Genomic DNA, 22040 nt, shown 5'->3' with positions numbered 1-22040 from the left:
TCTATTTTCTCAGCCAAAATGAAGTCCAATGCTGTGTTTTTATTCAGTCTTCTTTTCCACATAGATTATCAGTCATGCCGCCAGAGATGTCTCCACTGAGGTATTCCCCAAACTAATGGTCGCTCTTGGACAGCACCATCGATAGTAAACTAATCTGCTGCCTGCAAGGCACAGGAAACAGATCTCATTAGCACTCATTGAACTATCTTCCAAGGAAACTTTCATCTTTAGACCACTCTGACAACAGGCCTGAAAGCCAGACTAATGTCACTTACTAGTTCTGGGTTTAATGGCTGACTGCAAAATGTCTAATAGCTGGATGAGCAGTAAAAGAGTGAAGTCATCCATGTGCAGTAGTGTTTTCATGTTTACATGTACAACACTAATGGAATAAGATGTAGTTTTTGGTGCATGTAGCATTTTTTATTTTATTTGTGCGAATGCTAACACCATAATAATACTTACCACAAGTTTATCTAAAAGGGCTTATGTCTGTGGTATGATGTTGTCTACAATACCACAACATTACTCTCTTTTCCTCCTTTTTTGTTCCCTTCTCAATTTATGATACTATTTTCTTATCTTGCATTTATAAGTATGTCAATTATATAAACATAACCTACGCATGTGCCATTCTGTGAGAATGGTGTGCAAGACTAACAAATAATTTGTCATAAAAAACATAACAAAAGCTTAATTTAGTGTACAACTCATAAACTTCTTAGTAATTAATTACTTAATGGTTGTCCACATCTTTCCATATTTTTCTGTAAAAAAAGAAAACATTTCACAATAACAGGTATATTGTTACTTGGTTCTTATTATACAGTGTTGGGGAGTAACTAGTTACATGTAAACAATTGTTACGTGATTCAATTACTTACTTACGAATTGTAATCCGTTACAGTTACTGGGAAAAAAATGTGTAATTAAATTACAGTTACTGGTGAAAATGTTGACGAGGGGAATTACATCTGAAGTCAGACCTTTAAGATTTTGCTCAGGAGTGTTTTTTTCCTAATTTTTAAATATTTAATGTTATTGAATTCATATATTGCTGTTTTTAATTCTTTGAAAACAACGTTTTTAATACTATGTTGATAAATAATGATGTGGGCTTATTTGGAGCACACATGGGCTTAAATGGTGTCACAGAACCAATTAAGCCCATGTCAGACTTTTGACTGTTTTCATAAAATATCTTTATTTTATATTCCAAAATCTGCATGAACTAATGAATACAAATGAGAAATAAATCGTGCTTTATAAGAAATGATCTCCCTTATACATCATGTCAGAATCCATGAAAAACACCTGTACTTAATAAGTTACATTACTTTGATTAAATAATTGAAATAGTTACATTACTCAATACATTTTAAACAGGGTAAGTAGTAATATGTATTTATTAATATGTAATTACATTACCAAAGTAACCTTCTACCCCTGCTATTATATTTGACAGTTCCTCACAGGCTGCCTGCTGAACAAAACCTAGTCAACTAATATTTGGAGTGATGCCTCCACACTGTGGCTGAAACTACAGAACACACCAAGAGGATTTCACTCTTTCAGCCACTAGATGGCGATATCAAAAAATACTCACATATCTCGTCTCGTTGTTTGTTTACAACCGAGTAACTTCCTGCCTGTGAGTAGCCTGTAGCTTTGTCCACAGTTAGCTAAGAGGTTGTAATCAAACTTCTCAAGTCAACTTTCAAAGATGGGATGTGACGGTGGGACGATTCCTAAAAGGCACGAGTTGGTGAAGGGGCCCAAAAAAGTGGAGAAGGTGCGTTACGCTTGTTTCACCTCTATTATTAATGGCGACGTTGACACAAGTTGTCAGGTTGCTAATTGTCAGGTATTAGCTAGCAGGCTAACATTATAACATCACAATTATCTGTCTCGGAAATACAAATGACATTCCATCAAGTTTTTTTTTTAAATAGTAGTGATAATTATAAAGATAGATGAGCAGATCGCTGTAACTAGTGACTACTAGGATCTGTGTTGTTGGACGCTGTGTTGTTATATTAGTGTCGTAGCTTGGTTGGCTAATGTTAGCTTTTTAAATAGATAATTACGATAGTTTAATGCGTCTCAAACATTTAGGTAGCTTAAGTAATGTCATTTCATCTTCATGTAGTGAAACACTGCGTCTCTTGAAATTATTTTTTTTTAAATTTCTGTCCTTGCCAAAACGTCAGCGTAGATTTAGGTAGCACGTTTCATTTAGGCAAAGGTACATTTATTTGTATAGCACATTTCAACAACAAGGCAAGTCAAAGTGATTTACATAAGACTTAAAATGCATCAAGACAGAATATAAAATGCCAAATGACACATGATGGCAAGATATAAAAAAGACTTTTAAACACGATTAAAAGTATTACATTTTGTATAAAATTAAGCTACATTACATTGCACCATTCACACAGCGTTAACAAACAAACACTTATCAATAAGTGTTAGACATGACAAAAACCTTACTGCTCTTTAGATGCTCTTTAAAATGGGTGAAACCTTGACTTTGCATGTGAAAACACACAAAAAAGGAGATTTCATTTCATTCCAGACCTCAGTAGACCAGGTCCTGATAAAAAACAAAGATATTTTGATAAAGTATATAGCAGGCCTGGTCCATTGTGGTCTGTATGGGTGGGATACACTGTGAAATTGATCTTTCTTTTCAAACTGTATTTAAAACATGTGGTGTTTGAATGTTAGTGTGTGATATGCTGTTGTATGCTTGCCATTGTATTCAGGTTGATAAAAATGCTGAGTTGGCTGCAAAATGGAAGTACTGTGCCTTGAGCCAGGAGAAACTCAGACGCCCCATTGTTTCCTGTGACCTCGGAAGGTAAGAGATGTGTTTCTGTTTGCTCACTGATAACCAGGGTTACATGATTTTAAAGTGTGAATATGTTGTCTGAGTTAGTGTGTGCAACATAGTTACAATCCTGTGTTAAAAACTGAAATATACTGTGTATTAAAAGTCAGATCAATGTTATGTTGCAGGCTCTATAATAAAGATGCCATCATTGAATACCTTCTGGATAAGACTGCTGAGAGACCCAACGCTGAGGCTGTAACACACATCCGTGGGATCAAGGTATATTAACACTGAAGTTTCACACTCGTATTAAAATTTACAGATCATTTCCTAACTTTACTTTGTTATATATTATTATATAATCCCATTTCTAAAGTCATTCATTCATTCAAGCTTTATTTGAACTCATTTACAGTGTCATTGAGTAATAACAGTGATTTAAAAATTACAGTATTGTAATAATTACAATATTATTAAAACAATTTAAGAACAATTTAGAAAAGGAAAAATAAATAAATATAGTAACAACAACAATAATCAGAATATAATAACATAATAATTGAAAACAATCACATAATTTTGTGGTGACCTGTTAGGTCACCAGCATCCTAAACTGACCCATGGACACTAGGATATTTAGTTTCAGTGTATCCTGAGTCTGAGGCATAAAAGCCAAAGGCAGCTAAGTTCAGTCCGAACTCTCAACACTCAGAGTTTAAGCCAGTCATTGGATCTTGTACGATGGGATCCAGAGGTCCAATACAGTAATGATGTGATGTAATTTGCACAGTCTCCATTATGGCTTTATAAGGAACAGATGCCAATACAACTAACTAGTCAATTAGCTATGCATTAAGACACTCGGTTAAATGCAAGTGTGTTTGGTTATATATTTGTGACATTATTGAATTTATGTTGGTTTCAGGTGTAATTTTGTGCATGTTTATTCCTCTGCTGCCTCTGCAGGACATAAAGGAGCTCAACTTGACTGATAATCCGGAGTGGGAGGGAGAGAGAAGAAATACTAAAGGAGACAGATATGAAGACCTCAACTGTGGCATGTTCATTTGCCCTGTTGTTGGGTTGGAGATGAATGGCAAACACAGGTAATAATAACAAGTAGACAGTCCTCAGCCTCAAAATCATAATTATTCTTTATTTGTCTTAAATATTAGCTTTGGTCACCCAGTTTATTTTCTAAAAGTAACTTTAATTTTCAGAATTATTAGATTTTTGCCAAGTTCACTGTTGATCGAAATGTGCCAGTAAATTAAACTCATCTGCATGTGTTTGATCTATCTGTGACTATATCTTCATGGTGGTTCTGCCTGCATTATAGTGAATGTTGTGCATGAGTGAGAATGATGCTAGAGCATTTGACAGCACTCATCTGTTAGAAACTTTTATCCAAAGATTTAAACTTAAATTTGTTTGAAAACTCCTCAAAAGTGAGTCATTTTACAGGTTCCTCCATTATGCGCAGGGTATTGCTGTTCACACTAAAAAGGCTGTAAAAGGTTCAAGAAAAACAACATTTTGAATTTTATTTTCACTGATATTTCTATTTTCAGGTTCTGTTACCTGCAGACTTGCGGTTGTGTCTTCTCTGACCGAGCCATGAAGGAGGTTAAGACAGAAATCTGCCACAAAGTGAGCATTATTTCATTCTTTCTTTTCCATTCAATCTGTTTCTTTGATGAACTAGTTATTTTCCACACATGAATCTTTTTTTATTTTATCTTCCTGCTCTGCATCACTGACCTCCCAGTGTTTGGCAATAATTCTTCTTGTTTGATTTACATACAGAGATCTCTCATTGCTAATGCTGTGTAAATATACAGTCTTGATATCAAAGCAGATAACAGACTAGCAGAGAGGCATTGGCTTTGTTCCAGTCTGTTGCTGAGATGGATAAGAATGTGAGTTAAAACTCTGAATGGTGATGTTTCAAAGCTCCTTTGAACTTGAACAGTATGGCAGCTACATGAATAAAAAGTTAACTATAAAAAACGTGACTTGAAATAAAAACATAACTTTACACTATTAAGGTATTTTAAAAGATGGCTAGTACTCAAAATTATAGTCAGGAATTGAGAGAACCATGCAAATCAGTAACCATTATGCTCGAGGACACAGTCTGTGGCAGACTATTAGCATAAGAATCTTCCTGTTTGCTCTGCAGTGATTTGTGGGTGGTTTGTCTGTCGTTTAGAGTCTATACAAATGTGTGGAGGAAATTTAAAATATCACACGGGTTTAGAATAGAAACTAGATGAATGAATAGTTTGTGTTTTTAGTTTTTATATCTAACCAGAATGACAGTTACAAAGCAAATTAGGTTAGATGGTGGCACTGTAAAACAAAATGCTGAAAACAATTCACATAACTTCCCCTAAAACATATAGCCTGAGGTTTTCAAAGATTTACTTCATAAGTTGTTGAACGGGGTTTGGCAGATTTACTCACAATAATAACTCTTAAGTACTACAGTGGCAACTAAAATAGTTCTAGCAATAGGCACGTGCTAAAAAAGGGCAAAACAGCAGGGGCTAGGGCCATTAGGGGCCACAGTAGCACTGTAGTCTGCATAAATATTCAGCCGTGTAAAAACAAATAGTGCTCATTTTATGTTAGTAGAAATAGGTCGTTAATTTTTTGGCACTATTTCAGTCATCATGGTCCAAAGTGGAAACTGTGCACATCCCCAGTTAAGCTGAGAACATAACACATGTTTGACTAGTTTTCATCAAGTGTCTCTAGGCATTTTTGGTATTACTGTCCTGATGTGAACCACTGAGATTCACATGGGAATCTCAGTGATGCAGGCTTACAACCCATTTTGGGTCCTGACCTGTTAATTTTAGTAATGTTAAAGCTATGGTTTCTCATGCACAGGCTATTTTGAGGTTGTATATAGTAGATGATATATAGTCACTCTTGTTTCAATATAAGTGGAAGCATTTTGGCACAGATCAGTTGTTTTACTTTGCCGGAAATAGGGCCTTAAACCAAAGAAATAGTTACAATGCTTCTTTTGTGAAAACTTTAGCTTAGCACAATTTCTACACACAATTTCTTGAGTTCATAGCTGTTACATTTAGGCTGTCTGTAACTCCTTCTGATATGATCTAACAGTGACTGGCGTCATGTAGACTCAGGCAATTTTTGGCACATCCTGTTTCATGTTTCCTCTATCTGCACCTTGACACGTGGACCTGCTAGGACATCCGGCCCCTTATTTCTTTCACCAAGGTGCTATAAGTAATCTGCATATGACATTTACTCAATCTGCTTCTTGCCTAAGAAAGTCACTTCTGTAAACTTGATCTACCAATAACAATACAGGGAAAATATCCCAAATTGATGCAGACTTGCTTCTAAACACAGTTAAAACTATCCTAAGCCAAGCTTGCTATGAATTTACACTTTCCTCTAAGTGCTTTACAGTAAAAGCATTAATTAATTATTTATGCAATTGTGGAGTAGCTTTTTGTGCAGTCAGAAAAATAAATAGCCTGTGCAGAGAAAAAGCATGTCTGGTTGTCCTTGACTCACTAGATATTCTTCCAGTCTTATACCCTGGACACATGTAGCCTCATTGTTCACATCAAAATTTGACAGAGTATGATGCATCCTCAAATGTGCTGGGGAGAAGATCTAAACTCTATGGTCATGCTGTTGAACACAATGTGAACGTAGGATGTAATGCCAGCAAAGAAAGGAAAGGAGATTGTTTCTAAATTGTCTTTATTGTATTGCATCTGCTGCTATCTAATCCATTACAAAAGAAAAACGGACAACAATTTTATGAACAAGTGTTTTTTTTACCAGACAACATGCTGAACAATATCAAATTAAAGCAATTAAATAATAAATTAAATTAAATGAATATTCAATTGTTTATTCAATACTTTGTGTTGTGTAGTTGTGTCACACGATATTTTATTTTTATTTATGCATATGCTTTCTCTATGGGAGTCATTTGACTTATTAACATGCGGTAACAGCTTTTCTTTGCTCTAAAGATACTTATATTCTCTGGTCATCAATGGCAGTAACATTTCAAACTGAAATGAATGGCATAAATATTGTTTCTCGATCATCAAAAACAACAGTCAGCTTACATTTTCATAAATAGACACGTATACCTGTTGACAGTAGTCATATAGCGGAGTCTGTACAGTGTGTTCAAAGTGAGCAGTGCGTCCTCCCTGCAATCTCTTCTTGGCCACTGAATGAGTGCAAACAATCTGTGCTGCATGTACTGTATCCCAGCTTTTGCTTAGGATACCAACTGTGATTTCATGCTCTAGCACTGACGTTGAAGTAGCTGCCGCTAGTGAAGTTGCTTTGTGTGGCCAGCAGCCATGATGGCTCTATGGAAACGGTTGCCTGCCTCAGCACCTTGCTCCTGTGCCACAGCTCTAGACAGTCCACCGCCTTGGGAAAAGTACTACTCTCAAACTTATTGGCAAACATGCTGTTCCTGTTGATGATCCATGGCAGGTCTTCCACTCCATAAATACAAATGTCTCGTACATAATGCCCTAGAAAATTACAGGAAAAATGGTGGTCATGTACTGGTATATTAGATGTTAGGCGTGGTGCTGTTTTACCACAGAATATTAAACTTTCATGATACTGTGTATGAACTGTATGTGGTTAGGCTTGTGTGCCACTTCAGCGAGTTTTGCTAAAAAGATGCGATGTTATTTTCTTGTTATATATAAGTTTTTTTCAGTTTTTACACTGTAGAAGGTTGAAAAAAAAAACACAGAGTAAACCTGAGAGGACACCATATCAGATAAATCTTGTCAGTCCTCCTATCATCTTTTGTTTTGTAAACCCTGAGTTTCTTTAGTCAGTAATTGGTCCTGTAAGCCTGTCTGGAGCCAAAGAGCCAAACATAACTGTAGACCATCTTTATTTCACAGGACAGAGATAGACTATGTATTGTAGTAGTGGGTTTGGCCACAAGAAATTACCTCTATTATTGTACATGCTGTACTATAATGTACCTTTGCAACCATTGTGTATCCGTCCTTCTTGATCCCTCCACTTGATTGCCCGGATGTCTCCTGCCCAACCTCCATCTATGTGGCTGCCTGGAGCTTCTTTAAACATGTAATCAGACAGGATGAATCATTATTATGTGACCAAATTGGATTATAGGATTTACTAACTACCAGCAATGCTAAATCACATTTTTAATTTGCCAACTATAAGTACAGCCCTGTGACAACCATAACAACACAACAGAACAGACCCATGGACATTTAACAGCTTAAACTTTAACAAAATGATTAACTTGAATATCAAAATCAATTCAAGTCTGTAAAGGTTAGGTATATACACCATAGAGTTGACAATGAGAAGATTCTCTCTCTTTCTTTCAGTGTTTTTATGATGATCTCAGTTTCTCAATTTTGTACTCTGTTTTAAACAGATCAATAAATGGGCAAGCTGTAATTTTCAGTTTTCTTTTACACCATAGGAGTGAGATAATGTTCTTTTTATAAAACCAAACTAACACATTTCACATGTTTATAAATGGCACTTACATAATATACCAGTGCTCCGGTGTGATTGCCTCTGACATGCTGTAGAGGTCACTGTATCACCAATCCAAGAATCAATTTTTAAATATTGTTTTGGCTACCAGGGACTTTTTCATCTCTGGCTTAATCAACATTTTTTGCCAACACACAAAAAAACTGTTGACATCCCTCCCAAAAGGGAATTTAACAGATGTTTTTTTCTGCCATAAGAGCACAAACAATGAACCAGTGTAAAATTTTTGTAATAGTTCAAGTGTACTGTGTTCTGTATGACCTTGTTGCATTCATTGTATCTCAGATCTCCTTTCGTTTAGACATCAAGGTAGTTAATATTTAATATTCATTCACTATGATTTGTCCTACAGATCTGAAAAAGAAGTCACTACCTTTCAGTGTACTAGGCAGTTTACCTTTGATGTGGTTGAGTGTCACCCAGTAGTGCTCGTCTGGGCTGAATGTGTCTTTGGACCACTCCAAGAGGTCGAAGGCTATTGGACTTTCCAGAACAAAGTCTACAAAGGCCCTCGTGAGAGCGTAGTAGGCTGTTCCAAAATACACCTGCAGATTGTGTGGAGGAGGACCTTTATGTAGTCCCTTCCCTTTCTGAGTTACATGAGATCCAGTGATCTCCTTGTGCTGGAGTCGTGTCCTGTACCTCATATGCACTGGCTGCTTGATCCCAGGGGTCATGTTTCTGTCCCTCCACTCTTTGCTTTGCATGTACTGCACCAGTTCCAGGTTGGTCTTGACAGGGAAGTCCTGTCCACACAGATTCACCACCTTTCTCCAGCCTATCTTAGACCTTACTAAATCCTTCATACAGTTCAAATCTGCCTGCAGACGGGAAAACCCAGCGTAGGTTACAGTTTCGCTGCGGCTGGAGAGGAAAGTATTTTCAAAGCAGCTGACGAGTTTCCGTACAGCCGCTTGGTACTCCGACGGAGCCTTAGCATCTACATGAATGCAGTAGACATTTTGGGGCATGTAAATGGCCCGCAATAGGCGCACAAAAAGCTCCAGCTCCTTGTGCACAGTCACAATGAATGCTAAAGGGTAGTCCTCCTCCTCGAGGCTTAGTGGTCTTGTGATAAAATGAAGGTCTCTGGTCAAATTTGAGCACTCCACATGACTATTCAGAATATAGTTTTCTACCTGTAGAAAGAAAAAAAATAACACTTTACCTGTAATTGACAAATAGTTCCCCTTAAAACATTGTTTGTTGAATCACATTTAATCTCTATGGTACAACAGATCAAACAGTGTCAGCTAATGGATTTGTTTGTTTTGTTATTAGCTCCACTAGCAAGTGAGCTAGAGTAAGCAAATAAGGGTAGCAATACCACATGGGAAATACTTCCTGGTAACCATGTCAATTTATATGAGGCCCATTTTGATCTAGAATTTTCTGTATAAATCTTATAATAATATACTTTCCTATAAATAAGTAGATACAAAATAGAAAGTTAAACATACCTTGCAGTCATGATGGTGCCATTCCTTTCCTCCTTCAGTGTTAGGGAGGAAAGCTTTACACTCAGTGGAAAAGGACCTGCAAGTTGGCTTGGGGACTCTTAGGGCCTCTGTTGGCGCTCTGGTCATTAAGTAAAAAACGGACAAGACCATAACACTAATCCCCAGGCACAACAGGAATCTGCATTTTGCCCCCTCAAGCTTGCGCATAATAGCCTTGCTTCACTGTATTATGACAGCACCACCACCGATGAAACTCCTGCAAGAAAGATATCCAGATTGGTTAACAATTTGCAAAAAGGGGTCCTGGACCCATGAGGGATATTAAATAAGGTTAAATATGTAGGTTAGAACTAATTGATGAAGCCAGCTTTTAGCTCAAGAAATGTAGTTTAGTGTACCAAATTTAGTCCATTAATAACTGTTATCTGAGATGTCAAGCACAACCAGAAACCTATTGTCTCTGGCTCATCTTTGTCAAACACATTTAATAATAGCATTCACTAAGTCTATAGCATTATATTTCGTGCATTGTAATATTTTCCACCTGCAGAGAGCTGCTCTGTCTCACCTTTACCCCAACCCCCAACCAAAATGCAAATAAAGCAAATCCAAACAAAACCGGTGAGAGGAAATGGCTCAGCGACCCTAGGCAAGATACAGACTCAAAGTTGTCATTATATAAACCTTTTAAATCCAGTCAATTAAGTTTTTGTTACAGTATAAATATTTCTTCCCTGCCAGGCACACGAATTGAACTAGTGCTGAAATGACTAGGTAATTAAGCAATGCATTGTTACACTGCTTATCAAATGTATTACTTAGACATTTGATATCAAGTAAAAATGCCGGACACATGTTGGTCATATCTTGATTAGGTTTAACTTAGCTTGCTATCTTTATGCAGACAAACAAGCCTTTGCAGATCATCTGAAAACTCAGCAATTCTTCAGGAGCTACATTTGCAAGGTGCAACGGATGGCTTTAAGTAAACAACTTTTTTAGATATAAGGATACCCAAAAGGTTTTAGACTGATGTGAGAGTAGGTGAGAGAAGGGCATTCATCTGAGAACAATAATGATACCATGCAGAGGATCAGTTTGTTGCTGCTCAGTAATTTTAGGTATATAGGTATCCATTTTTATTTTTCCTACCACTTTGGATGAATATTGTATTGGGTTCTTTTGAAATTCAATGCTATACACAAATATTCCATACCAATAATACCAAATTTAGTACTTTTCTTAAGGCCTTCTTAGGCCATTTCAACAGAATTGTACAGCAGTTTCTAAAGCTGAGTGATAGTAAGCTTACATAGGTTAAGAAATATATTTTACAACAATGACGCTTTGGACATCTCTGAGGACTTGTCTCAATCCCACGTCAATGACACCTCTTCACTTGAGACCCCTTGTAGTCACAGCTCTGTTGTTCTTGAGAACAGCACCAGAGATAGAGATATACATAGCACTGCTGCTATGGAAATGTCCACGGTTCATAGATGATACTTCCCAGAAACCCCTTGCCAATTCATAGCACGCAAAGCCACCATACATGCAAATTAGGGGAGGTTTGCCTTGGGGGGGGGGGGGGGGGGGGATTTTGTATTTGGATATTTCCTGTTTTTTATTTTGTGAGAAAAACTCAAGATTAATATAATCTCACATTTCTAGCATTGATTTTGGAATTATATCAATCTTGCATATTTATATTTTCAGTCCTGATCAAACATGTAAAGCTTATATTACAGTAAATGCAATACATATAAAAAAAGACACAGATAGACACAGGACAGTACACGTAGAGAGCAAAGTCTGCTTGTTACCTTTTAGTAGGTTCAGCCTGTTGTCCTTCTGGTAGAGAAGTCAAACATTAAACATGAGCTGCTTTCTTGATCATTGTAATCTAAACAGCTACTCCGATTATCTTATATCAATTCATCCTGAGTCCCACGGAGAACGCAAGTAATTTCTGTTGGCGCCATCACCAGAAACAACAGCAGCAGGAGCACCAGGAGTCGGCTTTTGTTATACGTTTTAGTTAATTTGCTTGTCAGGATTGGATTATTGTTGTTTCTGGCGGTGAGTGACCTGGAGGCTGTGCTCTCTAAGCTCGAAGCAGTGCGAGTGAGACTGTTTTGCGTATGTGTGTGCTTTTTTTCCCTCTCTCTCTCTCTAGTTGTATTCATTGCTGATTAAGTCGCTCCCCCCACATCCCCAAGAGACAAGTTTCGTCCCTGCCTGGTTACCAGCAGTTACACCCACACACAGTTACACCCATATACAGACCTGGAACAGAAAACACACTCACACCTCACACACTTTCTCTTTCCATCCTCTCCCCTCCATACAGTTTTCTACTCACTGGTGCACTGCATCTTTCTTTTTTAGTCCTTTTATTTTCCATTATTGTTCCTCAATCATCTTCCCCTGAAGTTCCTCTCTTCTTCGTCTCTCAGATATGTTTAATTCCAGCTCATCTACCCAATTAAGGGTGCACATATTGAATTATCCACAGTGTCTCTCCACAGAGCGTTGTCTCTCTGTCCTCTTCACCCTTCAACTGGCGGGTTTAGTGGTTTAGTTCGTCGATTTGTTCTCTGACTTGGTGATAAGGTGCTCAGCACAGCGTTGGTCTGTGTTGTAATGGCTACAGCAGAGTGACTGACTTCAGAGCAGGAGGCACAGAGTTTGTTTGCTGCTTGGTCAGCTTCTGAGCTTATCTCTCTTGTGTTGGACAGACCACATGGCCGTGAGTCCACACCCACTGAGCCTGCATTACAGACACACAATAGATCCCCTACCGGTTACTCAGGGGTTTAATATTTCTGTTTTGTATATGGCTGGGCTTTCTTTTTTTATGAAGGAGGCATGTAGCTTATGTGTTAGTTTTGTAGTTTTTACAGTCATGGACAAAATTATGATTTAGAAATATATAGATCAACCTGTGTAAGTGGAATGTATCTAATTAACAAACTGTTCTTAATAAATTGAATGCCAATGCTGAAAACTAATGAATTAGAGAGGTTTGCTTACCAAATAGTCTGTTTTATCTGTAAGGGGATTTTTTATTTTTTATTGTTTTTTTTTAAATTATTATTCTTTTTTCATTCAGATTCAGATTCATGCAGATCATAACATATATCCAATAATATACCTGCCCAAAAAACTGGATTAGATTTAGTACCTTAAAGCGATGGTTCGGCGTATTTTCGACCTAGCGTCATATGCACCATTACGTCTATCTAAACACCGCCTCAGCCCTTTTTTTCATTTGGTCACAAATTAGTAGAGTTAGAGCCATTAGCCGAATGGCTTAGTACAGGCGCTAATGGAACCAACAGTGTATCTCGTAAATTACCCCATTAATGATGCCTGGATTGTTATCAAACTTCTACAGTAGTACAAACAGGGTCTTTACTCATAAATTGATGCATTGGAAAGTGTGGTTGCGCGAGATCCCGCACAGAGTACCTTCGAAATCAGTACCTCATCTTCACATTCGGCTGATAGCTCTAACTCTACTAATTTGCGACCAAATAAGGGCTGAGGCGGTGTTTAGATAGATGTCATGGTGCATATGACGCTAGGTCGAAAATACGCCAAACCATCGCTTTAAGGGGGTACTGGGGGAAATCCATGATATAATGGATCCATGGATACCAATCGAAACACAAAAAAAGGCCTATAGTATTCATTCATTGCTCGTACACTATCTGAGGAGCTATACGGAAATAGTTTCAGCTTATCATAGTCATGCTTTCTTGCTGTTTGTCTATCTGGGTTCAAAAGACCATAGTTGCAAAACACACCACACTTCACAATCATCTGCATACCAATAAAATATATATTGCGATTCCCGGCTCCTCCAGTCCACATGTCGATGTGTCCTTGGGCAAGACACTTAACCCCAAATTGCTCCCGTTGCTGTGCCAACGGTGTGTGAATGTGAATGAATGGTTAGATCCCTCTGATGAGCAGGTTGGCACCCTGCGTGGTAGCCCCTGCCATCAGTGTATGAATGTGTGTGAAAGGGTGAATGACTTGTAATGTAAAGCGCTTTGAGTGGTCGCACAGACTAGAAAGGCGCTATATAAGTACAGTCCATTTACCATTTACCATAAATTATTTTTGGTCAGGAGAATGGATAATTTTCTTTGTTTCCATTATCCTGTTTCATTGTGTTTTGAGTTCAGTTTTCTGCATGCAATTAAAGGGTGGAAGTGATTTGGATGTTTGTATTTTAATGTAATCGTCTATACTTAAGAAGACATCACTGTGCAGCACAGTTTATGTGTAAGCATTTGTTTTTTACTACTTGGAGAAAAAAAAAGTATGCAGTCGTATATGGAAATAGCTTGATTTATTTGACTATTTCAGCCTATCTGTCCCTGCCTGCCACTGATAGTTCAAAAACAATTTAAAGATTTCCATCAAGCTGAGTAAACAAACTATTGCTTTACAAGTCAAAGTAGGAGTACCCTCTCCCCGTCATACACCTGAACCTAACTAAAGCATAGACTGGGACTTTTAACCTAGACATACGTCATGTTTTTAGATTGTATGGTTTTAAAGAGGCTTACTCATCTAAATGTTGAGTAGTAGATGTGCCTGGATGATGCCTATTGTTCTTTTAGCTTACTAAGTAACAACTCCACATGTATTTGTGAAGTGTATGCGCCAAGCCAATGGACAGTGGAATTACAAAAAGGGTAAATCCTCTGGACACATAAAATGGACTTCTCAGGCATGTACTATAAATAAGTAGCTTCGGGAAGCAGTAAGAAAAAAACGAACTAACTAAAAATAACTAAAACATTCTCCCAAAGGGGAACAGTTCAGTTTTATTACATGGGAGGCTACAGTTGATTTCCATAACAATATAACATGTGATTTAGTATCTCACACTATGCACCAGACAGCAACAAGACTATGCTATCAATGTGCTCTGATGTGTTTCACTTAATTATTAGAAAATAATAGTAACAGTAATAATAATAGTGAAATCATCAAACTGATGTTCAGTACACTGTTTGCTTTAAGTTATCACAATGGAAACTCTTTGTATGTGTATAACGCAATCTTCAATGTTCATTTTTGTCAATATTTTAATTAGAATTTGCTCACATTCTTTCATTTTGACAACAGAATTCAAAATATATAATCATCATATCATATTATCACAGCATGTTCCCTGATTGTTGATAATGATATTGAATTACTTCCCCACACTGAGTCTAAACAAGAGAGTTTAGTTGTCCTTTGTCTCTTACCCTTCAAGTTTTAAAGATGTACATGCAATCTGATCTTTTTTCCCACAATTGTTGTGTGTGCTTTAGTGTGGGGACCCGTTTCATGATGAGGACGTTGTTGTGCTCAATGGCACAAAGGAGGAGGTGGAGAAGCTGAGGGAGAAGATGAAAGAGAAGCAGGCCAAAGCCAAATCTAAGGTGAGTTTTAAGTTGAGATTCAAGTTAATATAAGACTGAGGTTGTCTGGAGTTACGTTTGGAAGTTAAAAGATTTTGGTTGGTTTTTAAAGTCAATGTGTTTTAATCCCTGGTCATATTGTAGCACCTATTCTTCAATAAATGTTGCATCTATTTAGTTAGACTCTCTCAAAATGCTGTTTCATCTGGACTTTAAAACCTGTTATCTGTTAGCTTTATAATAATATTTCAATCCACAAAAAATATATACCTTTTTTTCTTTTGTAAACTGATACTTACATTCAAATTGTTGTCTTAGAATAGTTTAAGGTCACGTCAGGGATTTTGTTTGTGTTTATTTTATAATCAACACATTTCCACCTTCTTTTTTAGAAATCAAAGAAGAGCAAAGTTGCTGAAACTGTGTCCCCACCATTGGAATCAAAAGGTTTGTGTGTTTGTGTCCCTGGATAAGGTTTTGTAAATCTAATGATGACAAATGAGCTTTTACTTAAAATTTCCATATTACATTTTCATAACCAAAACCAAGCAGCTAACAAAATGCCAAAACCTTTGTTTCTTCATTTGGCTAATGCAGTGAATGCATTGTAGTGGAGTAGCTGGGCCTTTCATGCCTTGCCTTGCCTTTTAACTAAGATGAAATTGTAGAATTACGTGCACACAAACATACACATTTCCTGTTACCCTAGTTAAATAGAAGTATTGAGGTTGCGGCTTGTGTCGTATGTCACAGTGGTGTATGTGACAGTGCACAAATCACGTACACTGACATATTTACTGGAAACTAACCCTAACAAGTTTAATCTACCTAACCACTCTCTTAGCTTAACTGCTGAGGTAAGATTGGCCTTGTTTTGAATTGAGCACATATCTTTTGCATTAAGTAGGACAAACCATCTCCAGGTAACTTGTATTTTGTCTGAAATTTGCTCCTGAAAGTAGACACACATACACAGACATCGACATCACCTGTATAGAAGTAGTCTTTTTCATGCATTGTTTCTCACATTTGGGTGGTTGAACACCGTGAGGAGCTCTGTGTCATTTCACAGCATGAGTCAGACACAATACTGTTTCCAAAGGTAAAAACCTAAAAGCACATTTACACCACAGGTAAATAATCCATAAATAGAAAGTTTTTGTTGGCTAGTTGAAAGAGATGTTATGGACTAGTGTGCTCAGTGGAGACAAAAAAAACATTGCCTTCTAATCTCTTTGAGTCAGAGAGAAAAGCATAGCAGAGTTGATGAACAATCAGGACATTGTCATATGCTGTGCAGACAAAGGTGGGGCCATTGTGATCTCCATACATAAAAAAAAAAAGGCTTAAAATCTATGAGGAAGAAATCTCATATCCCGGTAGCAATAACTATACTGACATAACACATTTTAATTCAATAAATAAATAGTTCATAAAACTTCTTCTTTTGTGTCCCTGTTTTGGTGAAAAACGTGGCAATGTGTTTACACACTCACTTAAGTATATAAAAAGGAAACTGATAGAAATGCAGTTTAGCAGTTATCATTCACCAGTATTAAAAAAGTCTACCATGCAATGAGTTACTGAGGATTATACACATTTGCAATTCTGATGATTCTCTTGAGTCACACGCAAAAGACCAGCATGTGTGTACATTACTGGACAATCATTTGAACAGGCCAACTACCCAAACCTAGGCCTGAGCTGGCTTTGCATTGGTGTCCAATTAGTTCAAGTGTACACTACATGATTTTGCCTCTGATTTTAAGTCTCAGACAAAACCCTGACTCATGTTCTAGTCACTTTAAAATCTTTTTAAAAATCCAAATTCCGTCGGCTAGAACAGACCTGCAGTGTGAGATGCTCAAAGATGGATTATTTTCTGCCCTGATCCAGTCTGGAAGTTGTCTGTGACTGCAGGATCATATCAAACTGTTTTGAATTTGTCAGGAGTCTTTGGGTCATGCAATAACACAACAGCCAATGAATGAATTTACAACAATAAACATCAGTAGAGAACTCCAGGTAGAGGCACTCCGCTTTGCCATGGCAACTTGGTGTAACAGCTCGAGGACGTAAACAAGTCCTATAAAAATCCTGTGATGTGCGACCCCACCCACTAGGCCTATAATTACTTGTCCGTCATAAATTGCCTAGTGTGCGCCCTATCAATCTCATTAGACAATAGTGAGATGTGAGCTGCTCTCCTTGGACAGGATTTTAAATAGACTTTAATGGCACTTTTCCACTATACAGTTCTAAAACTACTCGGCTCGGCTCAACTCGGTACGGTTCCAGGAACGACCTTTTTCTATTACAAAAAAATACCTACTCAACGGGGGCGGGGTCGTCATAGCACAGCTCCGCGAAACTGCCGTGACTTCGTTTTATACGCGATACAAACACATAAACAATCGAGGACTTGGAGACAGTGGTGTACTTGCTACTGTATGTGGCTTTTGTTACACACAAAGCCACGCTGTTGCCGGTATTTAAAAATGCTGGGTTCGATTCTTGTGTGGGATGGCTCATAACTCTTCCAGTGAAGACTCTCTGACCAATCAGTGGCCGGCAGTCACATTTAGTATTGTCTCGGCTTGCTTGGAACCTCAGCAGAGCAGGTACTAAAGAAGTACCAGGTACCAGGTACTATCCCTAGTGGAAATGCAAAAGAAACCAAATCGAGTCGAATAGTGCTAGAACTCTATAGTGGAAAAGCGACATAAAAGTCCTGTAGTGTCAACTTGGCTTTATAAGTTCTATATTTAAATAATTTCAAACTCCACCTAGATATTTTTTATAATAGATCTTCCAATTTACACGATCTCCTTGAGAAGTCAGATTTGCCTAAGAGGCCCACTCACTTTCTGTCACAGATGATGAGTGTACATTTTTTCATAATTATGTACACTATTATTCTATGATTAATGGAATTTCCCCCATCTGAAGTCTGGTGTTGACGTCATGGTTAGGGGCAGAATTACATGTTACACCAAATATGTGGTTTGCCTGTTAAAATGCCCATGCAATTTATATTATGTTGGAAAAACAACGCAGGTTTAAAAACTAGGATTTGTGAGTTTAAGCATAATCATGGTGATAATTCATTGATGGCGACGCATTTCAACAATCATAACCACAGCTTGAGTGAACCAAATTATATAGGTATTGAGATAGTGAATATGCTATGGAGAGGTGGCAACAGAGACAATCCTTCTTCAGAGGGAGGCTTACTGGATACACTCCCTAGATACCCTCATCCCGAATGAGTTGAATGAGATTTAATGTGTTGGGAACATAATGTGTGTTTTTTTTGTTTGTTTATATTTTTACAAATTGTTTAGTGGCTCCCTCTGCTGGGATATACCTGTTGTGCCATGTGTGGACATCTATAATTAACTCCACCTATGTCTGTTCATTGTGAAATTGTCAGTACACACACTGAAGAAGGGCGTTTTACCCAAAATAGAGGCATTCAAAAAAGTCAATTTCTTTCAGAAATGACCACTTTCAGCACCCAGATTGTGTGTAGTATTTTTCATCTATGAATTACAATAAAACAAAATTTGATATTATTTTTTAAAATGCCTTTCCCCCAAAAGTTACATCTGTTGTTTTATGGGTCAGATTTGACCAGGTAGTAATTATTGGTTGTTTATACAGAATGCATGCTAAATTCATAATAAATGTAGCTTAATCAGTAAATATGATCACATTACAAGCAATATATATAAATGATCAAAGTAAGTAGATATATATTATGGTTATGGATGAAAAGTAAGTCACTGAGCAGATAAAACATTTGTTTTTCCAGTGGTCGTTAATGAATTCAATTTGATCCTGGTATAAACTCTTTTCAAACACAACAGGGAGTGTTAAGCAACAAAGAAGAGATATTGGAACAGTCTGGATATGTGTCTGTGAATGTTGATCAGAGACCCTGAGTGTAATGTGTCTTAGGAGAGCAGTATTATGGTTTCCTGTTGAGTTTTGATGACAGTGCCATCCTCTCTCCTCATAAGTGAACAGGGTGTTGTCTGTGCAACGCCTACACTTTATTTTTGTCACTGAAGTCATAATTTAAGTTTAAATGAAACAGCAATGCCGAAGTGCACCCATTCCCCTCCTTGCTTGTATAAAGCTTATTTTAGGTTATAAAGTTAATAAGTTTATAATCAACCATTTTACTATTTCTATATTAGAACCACCATATAATAGTTATTTTATGTCCCCTGACATCTTTTCTCTATATGCACCTTGTTTTCTCTCTCAATGAGTCTTAGATATGCCAATATGTATTTTTGTCATGGTATCTGCATCATTTGTCTTTTTGAGTCAGTTGTCAATTTCTGTACCCTTTTTTTGTGTAACAGCCAACCATTTACCGTTGGTTGTTTTTAAGCTACCTGACTTATTTTTGATGCTGTGGTCGATTCATAGGTTCCATTAATTTATACAAAATCATGTGTACTCAGTTTTCCAATCATATCTAATTTATGCTGTTGAATTTCAACAAAACATTGCCTCTGTCTTTCTTCCTGCAGATGACACACAATCTCCACAAGTGGATGTAGCAGGGAGCAGCACGCAACAAAATGGCGATGAAAGCAGCCAGTCAGGTAGCTAATCATGCTTTAGCCTTAGAAATAGACAGTTGATGTTACAACATAATCTCTAAATTTGGAGTTGGCATTAGTTTTTGACTGCCAGAATCACTGTAGTGCTGTCTGCCCCTCCTGTAACATGACGGTCATACTGAAAGAGAACTGTTTAAAATGCACATGATTTGTGGGTGAAACTTTGCCAGAAGATATTCTTTTCGGTCATATGATTAGTTGTTATCAAGTTATGTTAATAAGCTTTGATTGGGTGTAAAACACAAAATATGTAAATATATAATAATTGTTATTATTTGTCTTTAAAATTGGTTGGTTTTGAATATAGTTTTTACATATTTGTACAAACTGCTCAAGTGCTCATTTAGCCTCTGTTCCTCCCCTTTCGTATTTTTCATTCTTCTTTATTCCTTCCTCTTGCTGTTTTGTTTTCCATTCTTCTGCCAAGATCTGGCCGGACCCTCGGGATCCTCCAGCTCCTTTAAAGGCTCCAAGTCTTCATCAAGCTCCGCCACCAAGAGGTCCATCCAGGAAATGACGGAGAAGTCAGAGGCCTTTAAATCCCTGTTCACCACCCACAGCTCTGCAAAGCGCACCAAAGATCAGACATCCAACTGGGTCACCCATACCCCGTATCACTTCTAGTTACTAACACTTAACAGCAATTTTTAGATTGTGACCCATTAAAGAAGAGTCCTTACTAATAAATCTTGTTCTTCATAACCAGCACCCAACACACATACACACACACACACACACACGTAGATATTACCCAACTGACTTCTAATAACAGTGTCACCAATGTGCGGACTCATTCCCAACTTGTCTCCTCAGTCCCCAGTAGCTCAGTGTTTACATGTTGTGGACATTTTATTAATTGCTCCCCAAGCTGTTCAGACTCTTTGTTTTGTAACCTAATTCCTCCCCGATGTATTCTCCACAGCATGTCTGTCTTCTCACTCATGGGTGCTTTGAGAATTGATGCTTGGGGTGTTATTTTCTTTTGACCGTCAGTGTCACTCTGCTGACTCCTAGTGGACAGAGCGCAGCTTTTTTAATCTATCTGGTTGAGACTGTCACAAAGGTAATGTCAGATAAGCTTAATTTCTTTCATTTAATGGGAAAAAAATCTGTTAAACAGTTCCTTCTGGGATACAGTTGGTGTCAGTAACTACTGTCGGTTAAAGAATACATAATATAGATAATGATTTTTTCCCCTTCCAAGCCTCCAGTCTAATATGTGATGATAGGAGATATACTTTTAGCTCTCCCTTATCCTTGAGCATCACAACCTGCATTTTCTTCCCAAACATGCTTCCAACTGTCTTTATAAGTCTAATGGACATTTTGGAGGACCTTGGATGTTTTTTTTTAAATTTTTTTATGTTAGCTTCCAGTATGTGATAGCGAAACTGAACTTAAAATTTCTACACTTTTCTTTGGACAGTCAGTTGTTTTTTTTGGGGTTTTTTTTAAAAGAAGGTTATAGGTGTGTTCTTTTTTGAGGTTGGACATACAGTTTTTTTTTTTTTTTTTTTTTTTTTTTGCATGTACTGAGCAGATGTCAAAATAAATTTATATTCAATCCTAATGTATGAAGCATTTTTTTTTTAATTACTCACTGTGTATTTGGGTAGGAGATTTTACAAGTATAATCCACAAATCGCCCTTAATGTGTGATTTGTGTGTAATCTGAAGCTTGGTTATACAATGCTGTATGTGCAAAAAGAGCAAACAATTACCTGTGATGACGGCAGCAGCAACAACTCCCTATTGTCGTCTTCAAAGGAAAATACAGACCAAAAGCAAACTATTAAAATATCTTATTACACAGCATAGAAGTGTTTACATGTAAAGGTGTGAGTCTTTCGTTCCGTTTAGCATTGAGTATTTTGTTATGTGGTGCAAACAGCTGGCAGCATCTAAGGCAGGGTTTTTCAAAGTCTGAGACTGTGAGCCTCACCTTGGACAAAGCTAAGAAAACTCTAACCCCACACCCCCAGTTTAGTTGATTTGCTCAATTCCCAAATGGCTATGAGATCACGATTATGTTATTTGATCCCATATCCCACTCAACAGTTGAGCCAAGATAGATTGCTGTTTAACTTACTTCAGACTACACCACATGCAT

The 22040-nt window shown here is 37.4% G+C and overlaps 2 protein-coding genes across 2 annotated transcripts; one reads left to right on the top strand and one right to left on the bottom strand.

The window, feature by feature from the left end:
* Positions 1–1647: 1647 nt before the first annotated feature.
* rtf2 (replication termination factor 2) lies at positions 1648–21494 on the top strand. Its single transcript, XM_053316111.1, has 9 exons — positions 1648–1792; positions 2769–2863; positions 3022–3115; positions 3803–3942; positions 4408–4486; positions 15204–15314; positions 15686–15740; positions 19838–19912; positions 20358–21494. Exons 1-9 carry the CDS (start codon positions 1724–1726, stop codon positions 20552–20554), a joined length of 915 nt encoding a protein of 304 aa, XP_053172086.1. The 5' UTR covers positions 1648–1723; the 3' UTR covers positions 20555–21494.
* On the bottom strand, positions 6579–12143 carry gcnt7 (glucosaminyl (N-acetyl) transferase family member 7). Its single transcript, XM_053316110.1, has 5 exons — positions 11691–12143; positions 9868–10123; positions 8805–9546; positions 7855–7950; positions 6579–7383 (listed from the first exon to the last, which is right to left on the bottom strand). Exons 2-5 carry the CDS (start codon positions 10072–10074, stop codon positions 7139–7141), a joined length of 1290 nt encoding a protein of 429 aa, XP_053172085.1. The 5' UTR covers positions 10075–10123; positions 11691–12143; the 3' UTR covers positions 6579–7138.
* Positions 21495–22040: the final 546 nt, after the last annotated feature.

The sequence above is a fragment of the Scomber japonicus genome, chromosome 3 (assembly GCF_027409825.1).
Source record: "Scomber japonicus isolate fScoJap1 chromosome 3, fScoJap1.pri, whole genome shotgun sequence".
Taxonomy (NCBI): Eukaryota; Metazoa; Chordata; class Actinopteri; order Scombriformes; family Scombridae; genus Scomber; species Scomber japonicus.
Note: the sequence above shows the minus strand (reverse complement) of the source record. Positions and strands in the feature narration are given on the sequence as shown.